An 18,734-nucleotide genomic window follows, 5' to 3' on the forward strand; every position below is an offset into this window, starting at 1 on the left:
ACAGTGTCCCAGAACTTTTTGGAATTAGTGCTACAGGATGCAAAGTTCTGTTTGAAAAAGCTAGCCTATGCTTTCCTAACTGACTGTGTATATTGGTTCCTGACTTCCCTGAAAAGTTGCATGTCGCGGGGACTATTCGAAGCTAGTGCAGTGTGCCACAGGATGTTTTTGTGCTGGTCAAGGGCAGTCAAGTCTGGAGTGAACCAAGGGCTATAGCTGTTCTTAGTTCTACATTTTTTTAATGGGGCATGCTTATTTAAGATGGTGAGGAAGGCACTTTTGAAGAACAACCAGGCATCCTCTACTGACGGGATGAGGTCAATATCCTTCCAGGATACCCGGGCCAGGTCGATTAGAAAGACCTGCTTGCAGAAGTGTTTTAGGGATCGTTTGACAGTGATGAGGGGTGGTCGTTTGACCGCGGACCCATAACGGATGTAGGCAATGAGGCAGTGATCGCTGAGATCCTGGTTGAAAACAGCAGAGGTGTATTTAGAGGGCAAGTTGGTCAGGATGATATCTAAGAGGGTGCCCATGGTTACGGATTTAGGTTTGTACCTGGTAAGTTCCTTGATCATTTGTGTGAGATTGAGGGCATCTAGCTTAGATATTAGGACGGCCGGGGTGTTAAGCATATCCCAGTTTAGGTCACCTAACAGTACGAACTCTGACAATATATGGGGGGCTATCTATTCACATATGGTGTCCAGGGTACAGCTGAGAGCTGATGGGGGTCTATAACAAGCGGCAACTGAGAGACTTATTTCTGGAGAGATGGATTTTTAGAAGTAGTAGCTCGAACTGTTTGAGCATAGACCTGGATAGTAGGACAGAACTCTGCAGGCTATCGCTACAGTAGATTGCAACTCAGCCCCCTTTAGCAGTTCTATCTTGACGGAAAATGTTGTAATTGGGGATGGAAATTTCAGAATTTTTGGTGGCCTTCCTAAGCCAGGATTCAGACACGGCTAGGACATCAGGGTTAGCGAAGTGTGCTAAAGCAGTGAATAAAGCAAACTTAGGGAGGAGGCTTCTGATATTAACATGCATGAAACCAAGGCTTTTATAGTTACAGAAGTCAATAAATGATAGTGCCTGGGGAATGGGTGTAGTACTGAGGGCTACAGGGCCTGGGTTAACCTCTACATCACCAGAGGAACAGAGGAGGAGTAGGATAAGGGTACGGCTAAAGGCTATAAGAACTGGTCGTCTAGTGCATTCGGAACAGAGAGTAAAAGGAGCAGAATTCTGGGCGTGGTAGGATAGATTCAGGGCATAATGCACAGACAATGTCATGGTAGGGTGTGAGTACAGTGGAGGTAAACATAAGCATTGAGTGACGATGAGAGAGGTATCGACTTTGGAGGCGCCAGTTAAGCTAGGTGCGTTCTCTGCATGTGTGTGGGGTGGGGCAAGGGAGCTAACCGAGGTATGTAGAGTGGGACTAGGGGCTCCGCAGTAAATCAAAATAATGAGAGCTACCCGAAACAACAGTATACAAGGCAGATTGACATTAGAGGGTGGCATAAAGCAATCACAGGTGTTGATTGGGAGGGCTAAGACAAGAACGGATAAACAGCTAAGATAACAACAACAGGTAAATGGCGATGAGGGGAGAGAGGGTCAGTTAGCTACACACAGGGCCTAAGTTTGAGGCTGGGGTCGACAGATAAACAAAATGAAGTACTGTGTTAATGAACAGTCCAGTAGGCATCAGCTGTGTAGCCGAGTGATCATAGGGTCCAATAGCATCAACGGACGAAACAGGGATCCGCTCGGCAGTCGTCACTACGCTAGGCGAGCGGAAGACACGGCGCTCAGAGAGTTAGTGGGCCGGGGCTAGTTGCTGGGTCCTCACCGACATCAACAACGCAGAGACCGGATGAGAGCACATCGGCCGAAATACGTCAGCAGACCAGTCGTGATGGATCGGCGGGGCTCCGTGTCGACAAAGGTTCCAGGCCAATTGGCAAGAGAGGTATTGTAGTTGGTGTACTTCGTTAGCTAGCCGGGGAATGGGCCTAGCTCGAGGCTAACTGGTGCTTGCTTCTGGACCAGGGCGTTAGCCACGATAGCCACTCGGTAGCAGCTAGCTAGCTGCGATGATCCGGTGTAATGGTCCAGAGCTTGCGGCAGGAATCTGGTGATGTAGTGGGGGGGAAAAGCAATGCTCAGGGCTGATATCGCGCTGTGCAGACTGGCAGATATCATCTGGGCTAAAGTGGCTGGGGTCTATGCTAAAGGTAAAGACTGCTAGCAGTGGCTAACAATGACTAAATAGCTAGTAGCTAATTAGCTGGCTAGCTTCTGAAGGCTAGCTCCTGATGGAGGTTCCAGTTATAAGGAATAAAAATAGCAGATCCGTACCACGTTGGGTGAGGCGGGTTGCAGGAAGGTATATTTCATTTGAAAATGGAAAAAGAGATTGTAATGTATACAGAAAAACGAAAAAAGCTGAATATCTACACGGGACAAATACGGAACAAAAACAAACACGTCTTTCTGCTACGCCATCTTGAAATTTAACTGAAAGGAAGTCAGGCAAGTGAGCAAGCATTTTAGACATGCAGCCTAGCTATGATAACAACAATATTAAAGTGTGTTCTGTATGACAGAGTGATATTCCGATTCGTCAGCATGAAAGAGAGGATGGCATTGTTGTTTCACTACAAGTAAGGTGAGTCAACATGTTTTTTTCTACTTGCACGAACGCACACACCCACACAGAAATCAGAAACACGGACAGCCACATCATATCTTTCAATGGACTACATTTTGTTGGGTATCTTTTAGTTGTCACTGTATTAGAGTAAGCATAGATTTGATCATGTTGAATTTGAAATGGTGCTGGAATAATGGAGGCAGCTCTTGGTGTCTTTGCGACTTGTGGCAACTCTCTGTGGTTCTAAATCAATAGTTTTTAGTGGTCCTAAAATGTTGTAAGTATTATCTAGCTTGACCATGCTGTAGGTCATCTAATTATCTGTTACTGTACATACAATATGCTTTGTGTACTTCACTGGACAGAGGTTGCTCTCCGGTTTTGTGATGAAACAAACGGTGTGGATGAATTTATTCTGCCACTGTGTCTTATTGTCTCAGCCTATAAAGAGAGATAGAGAGAGGCGAGGGACGGAGAGAGAGGTGAGGGACGGAGAGAGAAAGGAGGGATGGAGAGAGACGGGAGGGGCAGAGAGAGTGGAGGGATAGAGAGAGAGGTGAGGGACGGAGAGAGAAAGGAGGGATAGAGAGAGGAGAGGGATGGAGAGAGAAGGGAGGGGACGGAGAGAGGCGAGGGACAGAGAGAGAGAGGACTGACGGAGAGAGAGGGGCGGGGTAGAGAGAGACGGGAGAGGAGGAGATAGAGGGGAGGGGCGGAGAGAGAGGCGACGGATGGAGAGAGAGTGGAGGGGCACAGTTTAGGCAGGTCAGCCACCAGACAGATAGAGGGGAGGGGTGGAGAAAGAGGGGAGGGATGGAGGGAGAGGCAAGGGAAGGAGAGTGAAGGGAGGGGCGGAGAGAGAGGGGAGGGACGGAGAGAGAAGGGAGGGACAGGGAAGGGGAGGAGAGAGAGGGGAGGGATGGAGAGAGAAGGGAGGGGCGGAGAGAGAGGTGAGGGGCGGAGAGAGAGGTGAGGGACGGAGAGAAAGGGGAGGGGAGGAGAGAGAGGCGAGGGATGGAGAGAGAGGGGAGGGGCACAGTTTAGGCAGGTCAGCCACCAGACAGACAGTCAGAACCGTGCACTAGGTCTATCTATCAGTATAGACAGGTCAGCCACCAGACAGACAGACAGAACCGTGCACTAGGTCTATCTATCAGTATAGGCAGGTCAGCCACCAGACAGACAGTCAGAACCGTGCACTAGGTCTATCTATCAGTATAGGCAGGTCAGTCACCAGACAGACAGTCAGAACCGTGCACTAGGTCTATCTATCAGTATAGACAGGTCAGTCACCAGACAGACAGTCAGAACCGTGCACTAGGTCTATCTATCAGTATAGGCAGGTCAGCCACCAGACAGACAGTCAGAACCGTGCACTAGGTCTATCTATCAGTATAGGCAGGTCAGTCACCAGACAGACAGTCAGAACCGTGCACTAGGTCTATCTATCAGTTTAGGCAGGTCAGCCACCAGACAGACAGTCAGAACCGTGCACTAGGTCTATCTATCAGTATAGGCAGGTCAGCCACCAGACAGACAGTCAGAACCGTGCACTAGGTCTATCTATCAGTATAGGCAGGTCAGCCACCAGACAGACAGTCAGAACCGTGCACTAGGTCTATCTATCAGTATAGGCAGGTCAGTCACCAGACAGACAGTCAGAACCGTGCACTAGGTCTATCTATCAGTATAGACAGGTCAGTCACCAGACAGACAGTCAGAACCGTGCACTAGGTCTATCTATCAGTATAGGCAGGTCAGCCACCAGACAGACAGTCAGAACCGTGCACTAGGTCTATCTATCAGTATAGGCAGGTCAGTCACCAGACAGACAGTCAGAACCGTGCACTAGGTCTATTTATCAGTATAGGCAGGTCAGTCACCAGACAGACAGTCAGAACCGTGCACTAGGTCTATCTATCAGTATAGACAGCTCAGCCACCAGACAGATCCGTGTACTAGGTTTATCTATCAGTATAGGCAGGTCAGCCACCAGACAGAACCGTGCACTAGGTCTATTTATCAGTTTAGGCAGGTCAGTCACCAGACAGACAGTCAGAACCGTGCACTAGGTCTATCTATCAGTATAGACAGCTCAGCCACCAGACAGATCCGTGTACTAGGTTTATCTATCAGTATAGACAGGTCAGCCACCAGACAGACAGTCAGAACCGTGCACTTGGTCTATCTATCAGCAATCAAACAATGTATCTCACAATTTCTTGGCTTGTGATGTCTCACAATTTAAGTAAAGCTGGGCCTATCATGGGTGAATATGCTTGGATGTTCTACATACAACAGACCGAAGACTGAAGAGAAAGAGTTGGCGAGCCAGAGAGAGGGAGAGAGATAGCAGGGGGCAGGCAGATAGAACCATACAGTATGTCTTGGTAATCTGGATCTCACAATGTCTCAGTGGTGGAAAAAGGACCCAACTGTCAAACTTCAGTAAAAGTAAAGATACTTTAATAGAAAATGACTCAAGTAAAAAGTAAGTGTCACCCAGTAAAAAACTACTTGAGTAAAAGTCTAAAAGTATTTGGTTTAAAATATATTTAAGTATCAAAAGTAGAAGTTATAAAACATTTCAAATTCCTTATATTAAGCAAACCAGATTGCACCATCCCCGGTCATCCCTATTGCTTCTGATCTGGAGGACTCACTAAACAGAGAACATCCCTGGTTGTCCCTACTGCCTCTGATCTGGAGGACTCACTAAACAGAGAACATCCCTGGTCGTCCCTACTGCCTCTAGTACTTTACACCACTGCAATGTCTATGGTAAGTAGTCTAACGTTCACCTCTTCCTCTAGTTTTATTCAAACAACGTTCCCTTTATAACTACTGTCTAGTTAACTGCACCTTGATTTGATTTTTGTGACGACCCCCCCCCAATAGTTTTTTAAGTTAGTGATTTGTTCTTTAAGTTAACATTCCCAATTTAATTTAAACATGTAATGTTTAAACTTTCAAACCCCTACACCAAACATTAAAACGAAATAATATAAAAACTATATATAAATGTTTTTATAAAACTTAAATTGAATAAGACTTGTAAAGTCAATCCGTATTCAGTCTCATTTAACAGAAACCATGCTGTGACTGGGTCCAGTCTGTATTCAGAAACCATGCTGTGACTGGGTCCAGTCTGTATTCAGAAAACATGCTGTGACAGGGTCCAGTCTGTATTCAGTCTGGGACTATAGAGTGGGTGGTGACCATAGAAATGCATAGTACTATTTAATTTATTGGTTGTGACTCTATCTCCAATTGTGACTATAGGGTGGGAGGAGTGCAGTGACAGGGAGGGAGGGAGGCCACAGGGTGAATGGAACAGCCATCTAACTCCTCTGTCGCCTCCCCTATGCAGCCACAAGATCAGCTTCTGTGTGAAAGGGCCAGCAGCCCAGCAGCCCAGCAGCCCAACAGCCCAGCAGCCCAGCAGCCCAGCAGCCCTACAGCCCAGCAGCCCAGCAGCCCAGCAGCCCAGCAGCCCAACAGCCCAGCAGCCCAACAGCCCAACAGCCCAGCAGCCCAACAGCCCAACAGCCCAACAGCCCAGCAGCCCAACAGCCCAGCAGCCCAACAGCCCAACAGCCCAGCAGCCCAGCAGCCCAGCAGCCCAGCAGCCCAACAGCCCAACAGCCCAACAGCCCAACAGCCCAACAGCCCAACAGCCCAGCAGCCCAGCAGCCCAGCAGCCCAACAGCCCAACAGCCCAACAGCCCAACAGCCCAACAGCCCAACAGCCCAACAGCCCAGCAGCCCAGCAGCCCAGCAGCCCAACAGCCCAACAGCCCAACAGCCCAACAGCCCAGCAGCCCAGCAGCCCAACAGCCCAACAGCCCAACAGCCCAGCAGCCCAGCAGCCCAGCAGCCCAGCAGCCCAGCAGCCCAACAGCCCAACAGCCCAACAGCCCAACAGCCCAGCAGCCCAGCAGCCCAGCAGCCCAGCAGCCCAACAGCCCAGCAGCCCAGCAGCCCAACAGCCCAGCAGCCCAGCAGCCCAGCAGCCCAACAGCCCAGCAGCCCAGCAGGCCTACAGCCCAGCAGGCCTACAGCCCAGCAGCCCAGCAGGTCTACAGCCCAACAGCCCAACAGCCCAGCAGCCCAACAGCCCAGCAGCCCAACAGCCCAGCAGCCCAGCAGCCCAGCAGCCCAACAGCCCAGCAGCCCAGCAGCCCAACAGGTCTACAGCCCAACAGCCCAGCAGGTCTACAGCCCAACAGCCCAACAGCCCAACAGCCCAACAGCCCAGCAGCCCAGCAGCCCAGCAGCCCAACAGCCCAGCAGCCCAGCAGCCCAGCAGCCCAGCAGCCCAGCAGCCCAGCAGCCCAGCAGCCCAACAGCCCAGCAGCCCAGCAGCCCAACAGCCCAGCAGCCCAGCAGCCCAGCAGCCCAGCAGCCCAGCAGGCCTACAGCCCAGCAGGCCAACAGCCCAGCAGCCCAGCAGGCCTACAGCCCAGCAGCCCAGCAGCCCAGCAGCCCAACAGCCCAGCAGCCCAGCAGCCCAGCAGCCTAGCAGGCCTACAGCCCAGCAGCCCAACAGCCCAGCAGGCCTACAGCCCAGCAGCCCAGCAGGCCTACAGCCCAGCAGCCCAGCAGGCCTACAGCCCAGCAGCCCAGCAGCCCAGCAGCCCAGCAGCCCAGCAGCCCAGCAGCCCAACAGCCCAGCAACCCAACAGCCCAGCAGCCCAGCAGCCCAACAGCCCAGCAGCCCAACAGCCCAGCAGCCCAGCAGCCCAACAGCCCAGCAGCCCAGCAGGCCTACAGCCCAGTAGGTCTACAGCCCAGCAGCCCAGCAGGCCTACAGCCCAGCAGGCCTACAGCCCAGCAGGCCTACAGCCCAACAGCCCAGCAGCCCAGCAGGCCTACAGCCCAGCAGCCCAGCAGGCCTACAGCCCAGCATCCCAGCAGCCCTACAGCCCAGCAGGCCTACAGCCCAGCAGGCCTACAGCCCAGCAGTCCAGCAGGCCTACAGCCCAGCATCCCAGCAGCCCTACAGCCCAACAGCCCTACAGCCCTACAGCCCAACAGCCCTCATTGTCTGTGTGACAGGGACTACAGCCCAACATGACTACAACCCAGCAGCCCCCAGTCTAAATACATTTTATATTTCATCCGGATTCTTAAAATGTTAAGTTGTATGAATTTATACATTACAATGTAGGCTTAATATTTTGCCATTTTTGGTAAATCACCTAGATTTCCTTATTGATATGATTACAAATAACTCAAAGTAACTATAACTTAAAAATGTTGCACTTATACTTACAATTTCCCGTCTGCCTTATAATTTTCAGTTATGTCAACTAGGACTGAGACGTATAGCCTAGGTTTCACTGTAGGGTACGGGTTTTCCTGACAAATGACTTAAATGTAAATGTAAATGAGAAGAAATCACATTCAAACCAAAAGAAATCACATTTTAAAGGGACATTCGGATTTTTAGGTCTGTTTGCATTATTTTGTTCAAATTGGAATTGTGTTGTGAATTTGATATAATGACGTTTTTTCGCAGAGCAAAATCGTCTAGACATTATTAACTGTGTTGGGCTGGACTGCATGTTAATTCCAACACAAGTCACCCTTATTTAGCATTTTAACTATTTTAATCTTAATTAAGAGTTGAATCAGTAAATTGTTTTATGTTTTCCCCCTCAGTTTCCCCTCCAACGTCTCTCTGAATTTTTTTTTTTTAAGAATCCCAACTCAAAATGTGTCCCAATAGAAACAATCCTTTTCAATAACAGGCCTATTATAATAGGACTTTTTTTTGAGCGTTGAAATCCACACCTTCATGTCAATGACTATTAAAGTATATTCGTTAATAAAGGTTCATGTCAATTGCCTTTTCACATTTAGAGGGGAGCAGATATATTTATATATTTCATTTTTTTATTGTGCATTTTTACACTCTACTAACCATGACTAACCATCCATAGACGCAGCATATCTCTCCTCCCACTACCTCTCCAGTTGAGACTGCGGCCCTGCGCGGCGCTCTATCCGTCACCTTGAGATTCTATTCCCTCTGCTCTGCTCGGTCTAATTAAAAGCTTAATAGCCCTCGAGACAGGGTCCATGCGGTGAGTTTACCAGGGCCTCGGTTCTCAGAGCCGCGTGCCTCTGATCCCATTATTTGCTTGAATAAACCTTTTTAGGGCCAGAAATGTGACACGGGGGTGTCCGGTGTTGTGTTTCTATGGCCTGCCGCTATAAGCCGAGGCTAGGGGGGACATCAGATCAACAGAGAGATTTTAATACCCTACATCATTAAGTCCATATAGCACTAGATTGTGTTTAATGGTGAGAACGAACGGATGTAGACCTATTATATTTGGTGTGAATTAATTAAATATAATGATGAAAATTACTGCTCAGAATTTCATTACGTAAATAGTGCCAAATAGAAACCGGTGAAATAACCAAATAGCCATGCAGAAACAGGGCTATATGAATTTGAGAGATTAGAGCCAATTCCCTTTATGGCTTAGTGTAGGCCTACTTTCAATTCAATACCATATACACCTGAGTATAGGCCTTCAATCCTTGTTGCTCCGTGAGCTTTGAGTGAATAGTCTAATACTATTTATATAACCCGATGTGGCTGTTTGGAGTGTAGTCAAATTGTTTCATAGTCACTGTGATAATTTCATACAGCCAATGTTGCTCAGGACTTGACATTAACTTTGTTTGCCTCTTGTCCATCGGATAAGTAGGACAGATGTTTTACTTGTCCTAAAGCTGACGCCACTAAAAAAGGTTCCTATCACCATTGCCAAAAGGGTGACTGAAAATGAGAGAAGTAAATAGGAGGGATATTAAATCATTTTATGCGCTTGCCCATAGACGATGTTATCAGCCTTCTTAAATAATGTACAACAAAAAGTCACTCACAAAAAATGGTATGCTACGCATTTGGCTGGCATGCCACGGGAGGGATGAGAGCAATCATGACATTGACAAAATATATTTAGCGGAGACAAATATTTTCGAATAGCCTGTTCCACTCTGGTGGATCTGTGGTACTAAAGAGATGTGTAGTAGCCTACGTCTATCTGTGGATCTAAATAGATGTGTAGTAGCCAAGGCCTATCTGGCTATCCGTGGATCTAAATAGATGTGTAGTAGCCAAGGCCTATCTGGCTATCTGTGGATCTAAATAGATGTGTAGTAGCCAAGGCCTATCTGGCTATCTGTGCGTCTGTGTGTGGCGAAGCGTGCAGATGGAGCGATTGACAGTTAAGGAGCTTCGCTGGCTGTGCGTCTTGTGATGGGCTGTAAATCATCATGGGCTGCAGAGCAACTCTCCTGTCCTCAGAACTGAATAATTATAAACTGATCCCATGTTTTCCTCCTCTCTTAATAGGACCAGGCTACTATATGTGCTGTAGGTAGGTTGCACATTGCTGGAATACTATCTAAATAGCTCTAGGCCAACTACGCATTTATTTCATAAGCATTCCTCCGCTGTAGCCTACGTTTTCATTTGACTCCTCATTAGATGTTCCAATCTTGGTACTGTTTGCCCAATTTCACGTCTTGTGGCATAAAATATTTGTCATTCAAAATAAATCTGTGAATGAAGAATGACATGGACTCCGACTTTCAGAATTATTCCCATTTAAAAGCTGCAAACTTTAAGACATTAAACACTTTATTTGAAAAGTTTATAAAATACTATTTATAACTTTAACTTCTCTTATTGCTTTCATGATATTTCAGTTAGTAGGATTAGGCTTTTGGTCGTTTGGTTTGCAATGACAAGGATTTTTTCTAGCCTCGCATGCGTGAATCATTTCTGTCTTTTAATGCTTTGTTCAACTGTAAGGTTGGTTCAAATATCTCATTTGATTATTAAATATTGCTATTGTTTCTTCTATCTCTCTCATTATTACCTAAGGTCTCCCATAGTTTGGGGTTATTCAAAAACAACTTAAAACTTGCTGATATATTTTGCGCTGCTTTGTTGAGGCTCTTAGCTCTGTCTACATCGTTCTCTTGCGTTGTGTAAATATAACATATTAATTGATATAGGTTATAGCAAATAGGAATATAGGCAATTTACTCAGTGTCAAACATGCATTGCCCTGCCGTGCGCTGCGGCAACGCCGCTGCCTGGTCCAGTTCTGATCCGAGTAATTGTTTGATATTGTGATTTTTTTTACTTCTCCGTTCGGATAATTTTTTGTACTTGCCCTAGACAAGCGGACAATCCTTAATGTCGAGTCCTGTTGCTGTGTGTTTTGTCAATGCCCTGTAGCCTACAGTCCCAACAGACCGACAGAACTGTCTTCTGGGCTGCATCGCTTTATTGCACGTAGGTTAAATAAGGCTTATTCTATAGGCCTACACTTCAGCACGTCGTCTTCTGATTTATGAACTCCAGAATTCATTCTTCCATACGAGTAACCGTTCAATGTAAACGTTTAATTAAGTGTGTGGCATTCATTGTCCCGCTAGAGTCTGCGAAACCACGGAACATCTACCTCTCTCTCCCCAAGGATTCGTTGAGCGGGTGCCAGTGATGCGCGACAGTATTTAGTTACTCGCCTCCATAACTGCGTGTCAGATGGAGGCTGATGCACGTATGTCTTTATTGCCAGGGGACAGGAGAGGTAGATGTGGATCCAACCAGCACCTCCTATCATGCAGACAGGACAGCGTGTAGCGAACAGCGACAGGACTTGATCTCTTCACTCTCACTTCTGTCTGACAACTCTACTCTGCCTGGCCCGGCCCGCGTGCACACGCCCTTATCAGATGCACCTCGCGCCTCTATCACTTTGAGGAGGTAAAGTAGTGAGAGTGTGTGTGACTGACTGACTGACTGGCTGACTAACGGTGTGAGAAATGAATGGCTACGGATCGCCCTACCTGTACATGGGGGGCCCAGTGACCCAGGCCCGAGCGCCGCTCCAGAGGACCCCCAAGTGCGCACGGTGCCGGAACCACGGCGTCCTGTCCTGGCTGAAGGGCCACAAGCGATACTGCCGCTTCAAGGACTGCACCTGCGAGAAATGCATCCTGATCATCGAGAGGCAGCGGGTCATGGCGGCGCAGGTGGCGCTCCGCAGACAGCAGGCCAACGAGAGTCTGGAGAGCCTCATCCCGGAGTCTCTGAGAGCTCTGCCCGGCATCACGGTGCCTGGACCCGGCGAGGGGAACCATGGCCTGCCGCCCCGTTCTGGAGGAATGGACCTCCTATGGACCTCGAAACAGACTGCCAACATGCAGGGTAAGATGATGATAATAATCATAATAAGTACATTCATAATACGCTTTTATTTAAGCCTATAGGTTTGATTTATGAACTTTTATTCATATATATATATATATAACTTTTATTCATATATATATATACATGTATATAAATCATTACAAAAATATATCTCAAACCTGCTGTATTTTATAAAGTTACAACAAAACCTATACCTGAGAAAGAGCCGACGTTTGGACAATTTAGTTAAACATGGGTAGCCTACATTTAGGCTATTGGCTGCAAACTGGGGCTAATGACAACACTGCAATGGCACCATTGCAAAACGCATTGCATTAGACTCAAAATTAAAATAAACAAGAATAGCCTTTTATTGTAAATATTTCTTTAAGTTGTAGGCAATTTCTTTATCATAGATATTCAAGCTATTTATTAACTTTCTAAAACGGCAAGCGTCACTACATAAAGGCAGTCAGCTTTCTTTTCATTAATCTAATGTTTATACGGCTGTTAATTGGTTTGAGAAATGAAATGAATACAGACGTGATATTGTACCTCACAAACCAAAGCATGTTATGGGTGTTCAACCCAGGGCTTGTGTCAGCGGTGGCCTACCTTACAGAGACACATTCATAGACATTGGAAGAGGTCATTTCCAGAACGCTATATCCAACAATTTTTCGCATTTGTGTTTTTTTTAATGAGAAATGAATGCTTTTGTGTTTGTAAAATACAGTGTTACTGCCCTCATATTTTGTATTCATAGATTTTACATCCCCTCTACAAAATGCTGGGTCAATTATGACCCAATTTGGGTAATTTCTCTAACCCAGCGCTGCGTCACTATAATATATACCCACCACTGGGTTGTTTTGACCCAACACGTTGGGTTACTTGATTGACCCTAAAAGAGGGTTGCTTTTTACTCTTTAGCTGGGTTATTGTTATTCATGTATTTTTAACCGAGCAGTAGGTTATTTCTTATTTTATTGCTGTTTGTTTTCCTACGTTCTCTCTATTAAATCATCTGATATTTTTATAAAGGTACTTCTAACAACTACAATCAATGTCACAACGTTACTAGATTCTATGAAATGTTTAAAATGACATATGGCCAATAATGAAAATTGTAGATAAAATACAAAATGTTTATTTTCAGATATGAATTTCAGCTACAAAATGAAGTCATACAAAAGATAAACAAATAAGGGACACACATAAACCAAAACTTTAGAAGCACAATGCACCGTTTGAAAATCACAGCAGCCCTACCAATTAAAGCCGAGGAAAGGGGCTGAAGAAAAGTAAATCCTTTACCCTCTACTCCCCTAACAGGTATCCATGTAAAACAACAACAACGAAACATAATGTATTTTGCTCCAGAGCCGGTCCTTTGAAGGCCGGGGAATAGAGGCGATTGTCCCGGAGAATCAGAACGCAGGGTTCGAGTCCCGGGTTGTTTGTTTCGGCTGGCGGAGATTTTCAGCCATATTTGTTCCAGCCTGAAGAGGAGAGAATATGAGTATACAATACTAAACAATAATCAACACACACACACACACACTTCTGTATGCAAGACCTTAATCTGCATTGGGTTGAGTCCAGACAATGTGCATGGTTTACAGTGTTGTAGTACTGAGTCCGGTCCCCAGACCACATATTGAGTGTCTCGGTCTTGATAGCCGACAAACTCAACTCCATGATGTACGATGGAATTGATCTGCGATTAGTGTGGCCGGACTGGAGCTCCGACGACACATAAAATGAATATTTCAGCACAAAGAATAGGATAATGTCATGTGTAAATGCGAGCTATTTCTTGGGTGCTGAAATCCGTAGTTTTTCATACATTTTTTAAAATCGCTTTGGTACTATTTTCACAAGTATGTGGTACATTTTCACAACTCTTAGTACAAAACATAAAACTGGTCACACTTGTAACGCAGCCAGTCCTTCATTCAAAACCTGTCATTGTGCATTTATTTGGATTGTAAACATCTATCACCACACAACCATTGATTCAAAATATACGTTTATTGTGAAATGTAATGACAACATTGGTTTAAACGCCAAAACACAACATAATATCTTTCAATTTAGTCGTTTTAACTAATTAATCCAATAGCAAATATGTTTCAAGATACCTTTTCAAATCGTCCTTAGAAGAGCTGAAAGTAATATGCTGCAGTACTGTACATTACACCGTTTTCACATTAGGCAATACACTTACATTACCCAACAAAATTGACAATATATCATTTCCATAATCTATCCAATGTGTAATCAAAGGTGTGATCAATGAAGACAACAATCATGCATGTAAAAAACATTTTATTTTTCAGACACAATTGCAACATATGTGTGCTGTCAGTAATCAAATGTAAGAAATTAAATTAAACAAATTAAATGAAATGAAAATAAAATATTACCTTTAGCACGCATTAATTTGCATCAAGTCTGTCTTGAGCATTTGGCCATAAATTCTCATCACAGTCTATGCACCGCGGGAAAAATATTTTGTCATGGCGTATCCAAGCTTGACATTGGGCTGCATTGATGTCGTCGCATGCCTCATTCATGGCCTGCTGAAAAAAAAAATCTCAATAGGGTTGAGGAAAGGAGAGTATGGGGGCAGGTACAGGGTCACGAATCGGGGATGGGCCCAAACCACGCCTGAATCACATCTGCATGGTGGAACCGGACATTGTCCCACACAGGTCTGCTCAATTTCTTTAAGAAACACAACGAGCTGTGCAGCGTTGTAGGATCCAAGTAATGGCTTACATCTTAAAAACATAATCTCCAGACATAGCTGTGGACATGGAGATATTTCCCCAGCGCTGTCCAGGCGGTCACCCGTTGGCCGATGAGGTTCCGCCACGGCATCTAGTTATTGTCAGGTTTAAGCCTGATTCATCAACGATGGTCTAAAGTAGCGTCAAGCTCCATCACCCTCTGAAAATAGATTTTGGTTAGTTATTTTTACAGTGTAGTTCCAATATGATATTGTGAAGTAGCATGTGCATCAAATAGTAACAGTATTTGTAATTTTAAATGAACATTTATTTAACTAGGCAAGTCAGTTAAGAACAAATTGTTATTTACAGTGATGGCCTACCCCGGCCAAACCCTCCCGTAACCCGGACAACGCGGGGCCAATTGTGCGCCGTCCTATGGGACTCCGATGTGGATGTGATTTAAAAAACAAATATATATATTTCACCAGGTAGGCTAGTTGAGAACAAGTTCTCATTTACAACTGCGACCTGGCCAAGATAAAGCAAAGCAGTGCGACACATACAACAACACAGAGTTACACATGGAATCACAAACATACAGTCAATAATACAATATAAAAAGTATATATACAGTGTGTGCAAATGAGGTAGGATAAGGGAGGTAAGGCAATTAATAGGCCATAGTGGCTAAATAATTACAATATAGCAATTAAACACTGGAGTGATAGATGTGCAGAATATGAGTGTGCAAGTAGAGATACTGGGGTGCAAAGGAGCAAAATAAATAACAGTATGGGGTAGTTGGATGGGCTATGTACAGGTGTAGTGATCTGTGAGCTGGTGCTTAAAGCTAGTGAGGGAGATATGAGTGATACAGCCCGGGATCGAACCTGGGTCTGTAGTGATGCCTCTAGCACTGCGATGCGGTGCCTTAGACTGCTGCGCCACTCAGTCCTCTAAAATAGTGCAGTTGTTTCACCCGGTCGTTGTTTCTCTCAAAAGGCAACAGGTGAACCTCTTTCATAGATACCTGCTGCCTCTTCAAAAGGCAGGCCATTGTTGGAAGGCTGATTGATGCCACATTGGAAAAGGGGTCATCATTCTCCTCAATGGCCTGCTATGTCATCCGCCCACACTAGTCACTGCTCAACTCCATCGTCGTCGAAGCTACAGGCCGCCCACACTAGTCACAGCTCAACTCCATCGACGTTGAAGCTACAGGCCGTCCACACTAGTCACAGCTCAACTCCATCGACGTTGAAGCTACAGGTCGCCCACACTAGTCACAGCTCAACTCCATCGATGTCAAAGCTACAGGCCGCCCACACTAGTCACAGCTCAACTCCATCAATGTCGAAGCTACAGGCCGCCCACACTAGTCACAGCTCAACTCCATCGATGTCGAAGCTACAGGCCGCCCACATTAGTGACTGCTCAACTCCATCGATGTCGAAGCTACAGGCCGCCCACACTAGTCACTGCTCAACTCCATCGATGTCGAAGCTACAGGCCGTCCACACTAGTCACAGCTCAACTCCATCGTCGTCGAAGCTACAGGCTGTCCACATTAGTGACTGCTCAACTCCATCGTCGTCGAAGCTACAGGCCGCCCACACTAGTCACAGCTCAACTCCATCGTCGTCGAAGCTACAGGCCGTCCACACTAGTCACTGCTCAACTCCATCGTCGTCGAAGCTACAGGCCGCCCACACTAGTCACAGCTCAACTCCATCGTCGTCGAAGCTACAGGCCGTCCACACTAGTCACTGCTCAACTCCATCGTCGTCGAAGCTACAGGCCGTCCACACTAGTCACTGCTCAACTCCATCGTCGTCGAAGCTACAGGCCGCCCACACTAGTCACAGCTCAACTCCATCGATGTCGAAGCTACAGGCCGCCCACACTAGTCACTGCTCAACTCCATCGATGTCGAAGCTACAGGCCGTCCACACTAGTCACAGCTCAACTCCATCGTCGTCGAAGCTACAGGCTGTCCACATTAGTGACTGCTCAACTCCATCGTCGTCGAAGCTACAGGCCGCCCACACTAGTCACCGCTCAACTCCATCGTCGTCGAAGCTACAGGCCGTCCACACTAGTCACTGCTCAACTCCATCGTCGTCGAAGCTACAGGCCGTCCACACTAGTCACTGCTCAACTCCATCGACCTCGAAGCTACAGGCCGCCCACACTAGTCACTGCTCAACTCCATCGACCTCGAAGCTACAGTCCGTCCACACTAGTCACTGCTCAACTCCATCGATGTCGAAGCTACAGGCCGTCCACACTAGTCACTGCTCAACTCCATCGATGTCGAAGCTACAGTCCACCCACACTAGTCACTGCTCAACTCCATCGTACATCATGGATTTGAGGTTACTTAGCTTGGTGTTGGATACATTTTTATTCGGTCTTGACTCTGACTCCGTCTCGGACAATGAGGACTCGTGATTTCTCCCCGAGACCAGCGGAGTAAAACAATCAGATTTACAGTCAGATAAGGTTAAGAAACCGAGACAATCAGATTTACAGTCAGATAAGGTTAAGAAACCGAGACAATCAGATTTACAGTCAGATAAGGTTAAGAAACCGAGACAATCTGATTTACAGTCAGATAAGGTTAAGAAACCGAGACAATCAGATTTACAGTCAGATAAGGTTAAGAAACCGAGACAATCAGATTTATAGTCAGATAAGGTTAAGAAACCGAGACATCCCACTCCCTAATTTTTCTGGTCAGGGCGTGGCCGCTCTGGTCTACTTATTGCCCATGCCGGCAGAAGGGGTGCCCAAGATATGGTAGAGCAGGGGTGTCAAACTCATTCCATGGAGGGCCTAGTGTCTGCAGATTTGATTTTTTTCCTTTCAATGAAGCCCTGGACATCCAGGTTCAGGGAGTTCCAAACTAATTAGTGACTTAAATTCATCAATCAAGTACAAGGGAGGTTCAAAAACCCACAGACACTCGGCCCTCCGTGGAATGAGTTTGACACCTGTGTGGTAGAGAAAGGAGACATCTCACCAGCTATTTTTTCTGGTCGGGGAGGGTGGGGAGAGGATAATAAATAGACCAGAGCCAGCTGTTCCCTCTCTCACATGAGCATGTCAGAGATTATGGAGGAACCGTGAACATGCCAGAGATTATGGAGGAACCGTGAACATGCCAGAGATTATGGAGGAACCATGAGCATGTCAGAGATTATAGAGGAACCGTGAGCATGCCAGAGATTATGGAGGAACCGTGAGCATATCAGAGATATTGGAGGAAGCGTGAGCATGCCAGAGATTTTGGAGGAACTGTGAGCATGCCAGAGATTATGGAGGAACTGTGAGCATATCAGAGGTATTGGAGGAAGCGTGAGCATGCCAGAGATTATGGAGGAACCGTGAGCATGCCAGAGATTATGGAGGAACCGTGAGCATGCCAGAGATTATGGAGGAACCGTGAGCATGCGAGAGATTATGGAGGAACCGTGAGCATGCCAGAGATTATGTAGGAACCGTGAGCATGCCAGAGATTATGGAGGAAACGTGAGCATGCCAGAGATTTCATGACATATTAATATCTTATTGACTATTGAAACATGGGCTTCCTTCCTTTCTCGTAACCTTAGTTACCTACTGTCCTTTGCTTTAGTTTAAAGGTGCACCATGCAGAAATCGCCTTTTCCTGGTTGCAAAAACTCTAATAGTTCATTTCAGTTTCTATGACAAAACAAGCAAGGATAGTGTCGAGAGTCATTGTACGATCTAAACCACTGTGAAATATATTTACGAAAACCAAAAATATAGTATTTCCAGCTGTTTGAAACTGGTGTACAAAACCCAAAGTAAAAGATGGAAAAAGCAAAAAAAATTAAGAACGGGAAGTATAGAAATAGTGCACATAGAACCGATCTACCTCTTCTTAGACTGGCTTTCAATGAGAATGACAGATCCATAACACATAGAACAGATCTACCTCTTCTTAGAATGACTTTCAATGAGAATGACAGATCCATAACACATAGAACAGATCTACCTCTTCTTAGACTGACTTTCAATGAGAATGACAGATCCATAACACATAGAACAGATCTACCTCTTCTTAGACTGACTTTCAATGAGAATG

At 46.2% G+C, this 18,734-nt stretch overlaps 1 protein-coding gene across 1 annotated transcript in view; it reads left to right on the forward strand.

Annotated features, from left to right (window-relative positions):
- The first annotated feature begins 11,201 nt into the window (after nucleotides 1–11,201).
- Nucleotides 11,202–18,734, forward strand: part of LOC139545075 (doublesex- and mab-3-related transcription factor 3-like) — a 65,418-nt gene continuing 57,885 nt past the window's right edge. The window contains exon 1 of the mRNA XM_071352459.1: nucleotides 11,202–11,903. Within this exon, the coding sequence (XP_071208560.1) occupies nucleotides 11,519–11,903 (385 nt within the window). The 5' untranslated portion in view covers nucleotides 11,202–11,518. The remainder of the gene's footprint in view (nucleotides 11,904–18,734) is intronic.

This window comes from Salvelinus alpinus, chromosome 19, assembly GCF_045679555.1.
Source record: "Salvelinus alpinus chromosome 19, SLU_Salpinus.1, whole genome shotgun sequence".
In the NCBI taxonomy this organism is placed as follows: domain Eukaryota; kingdom Metazoa; phylum Chordata; class Actinopteri; order Salmoniformes; family Salmonidae; genus Salvelinus; species Salvelinus alpinus.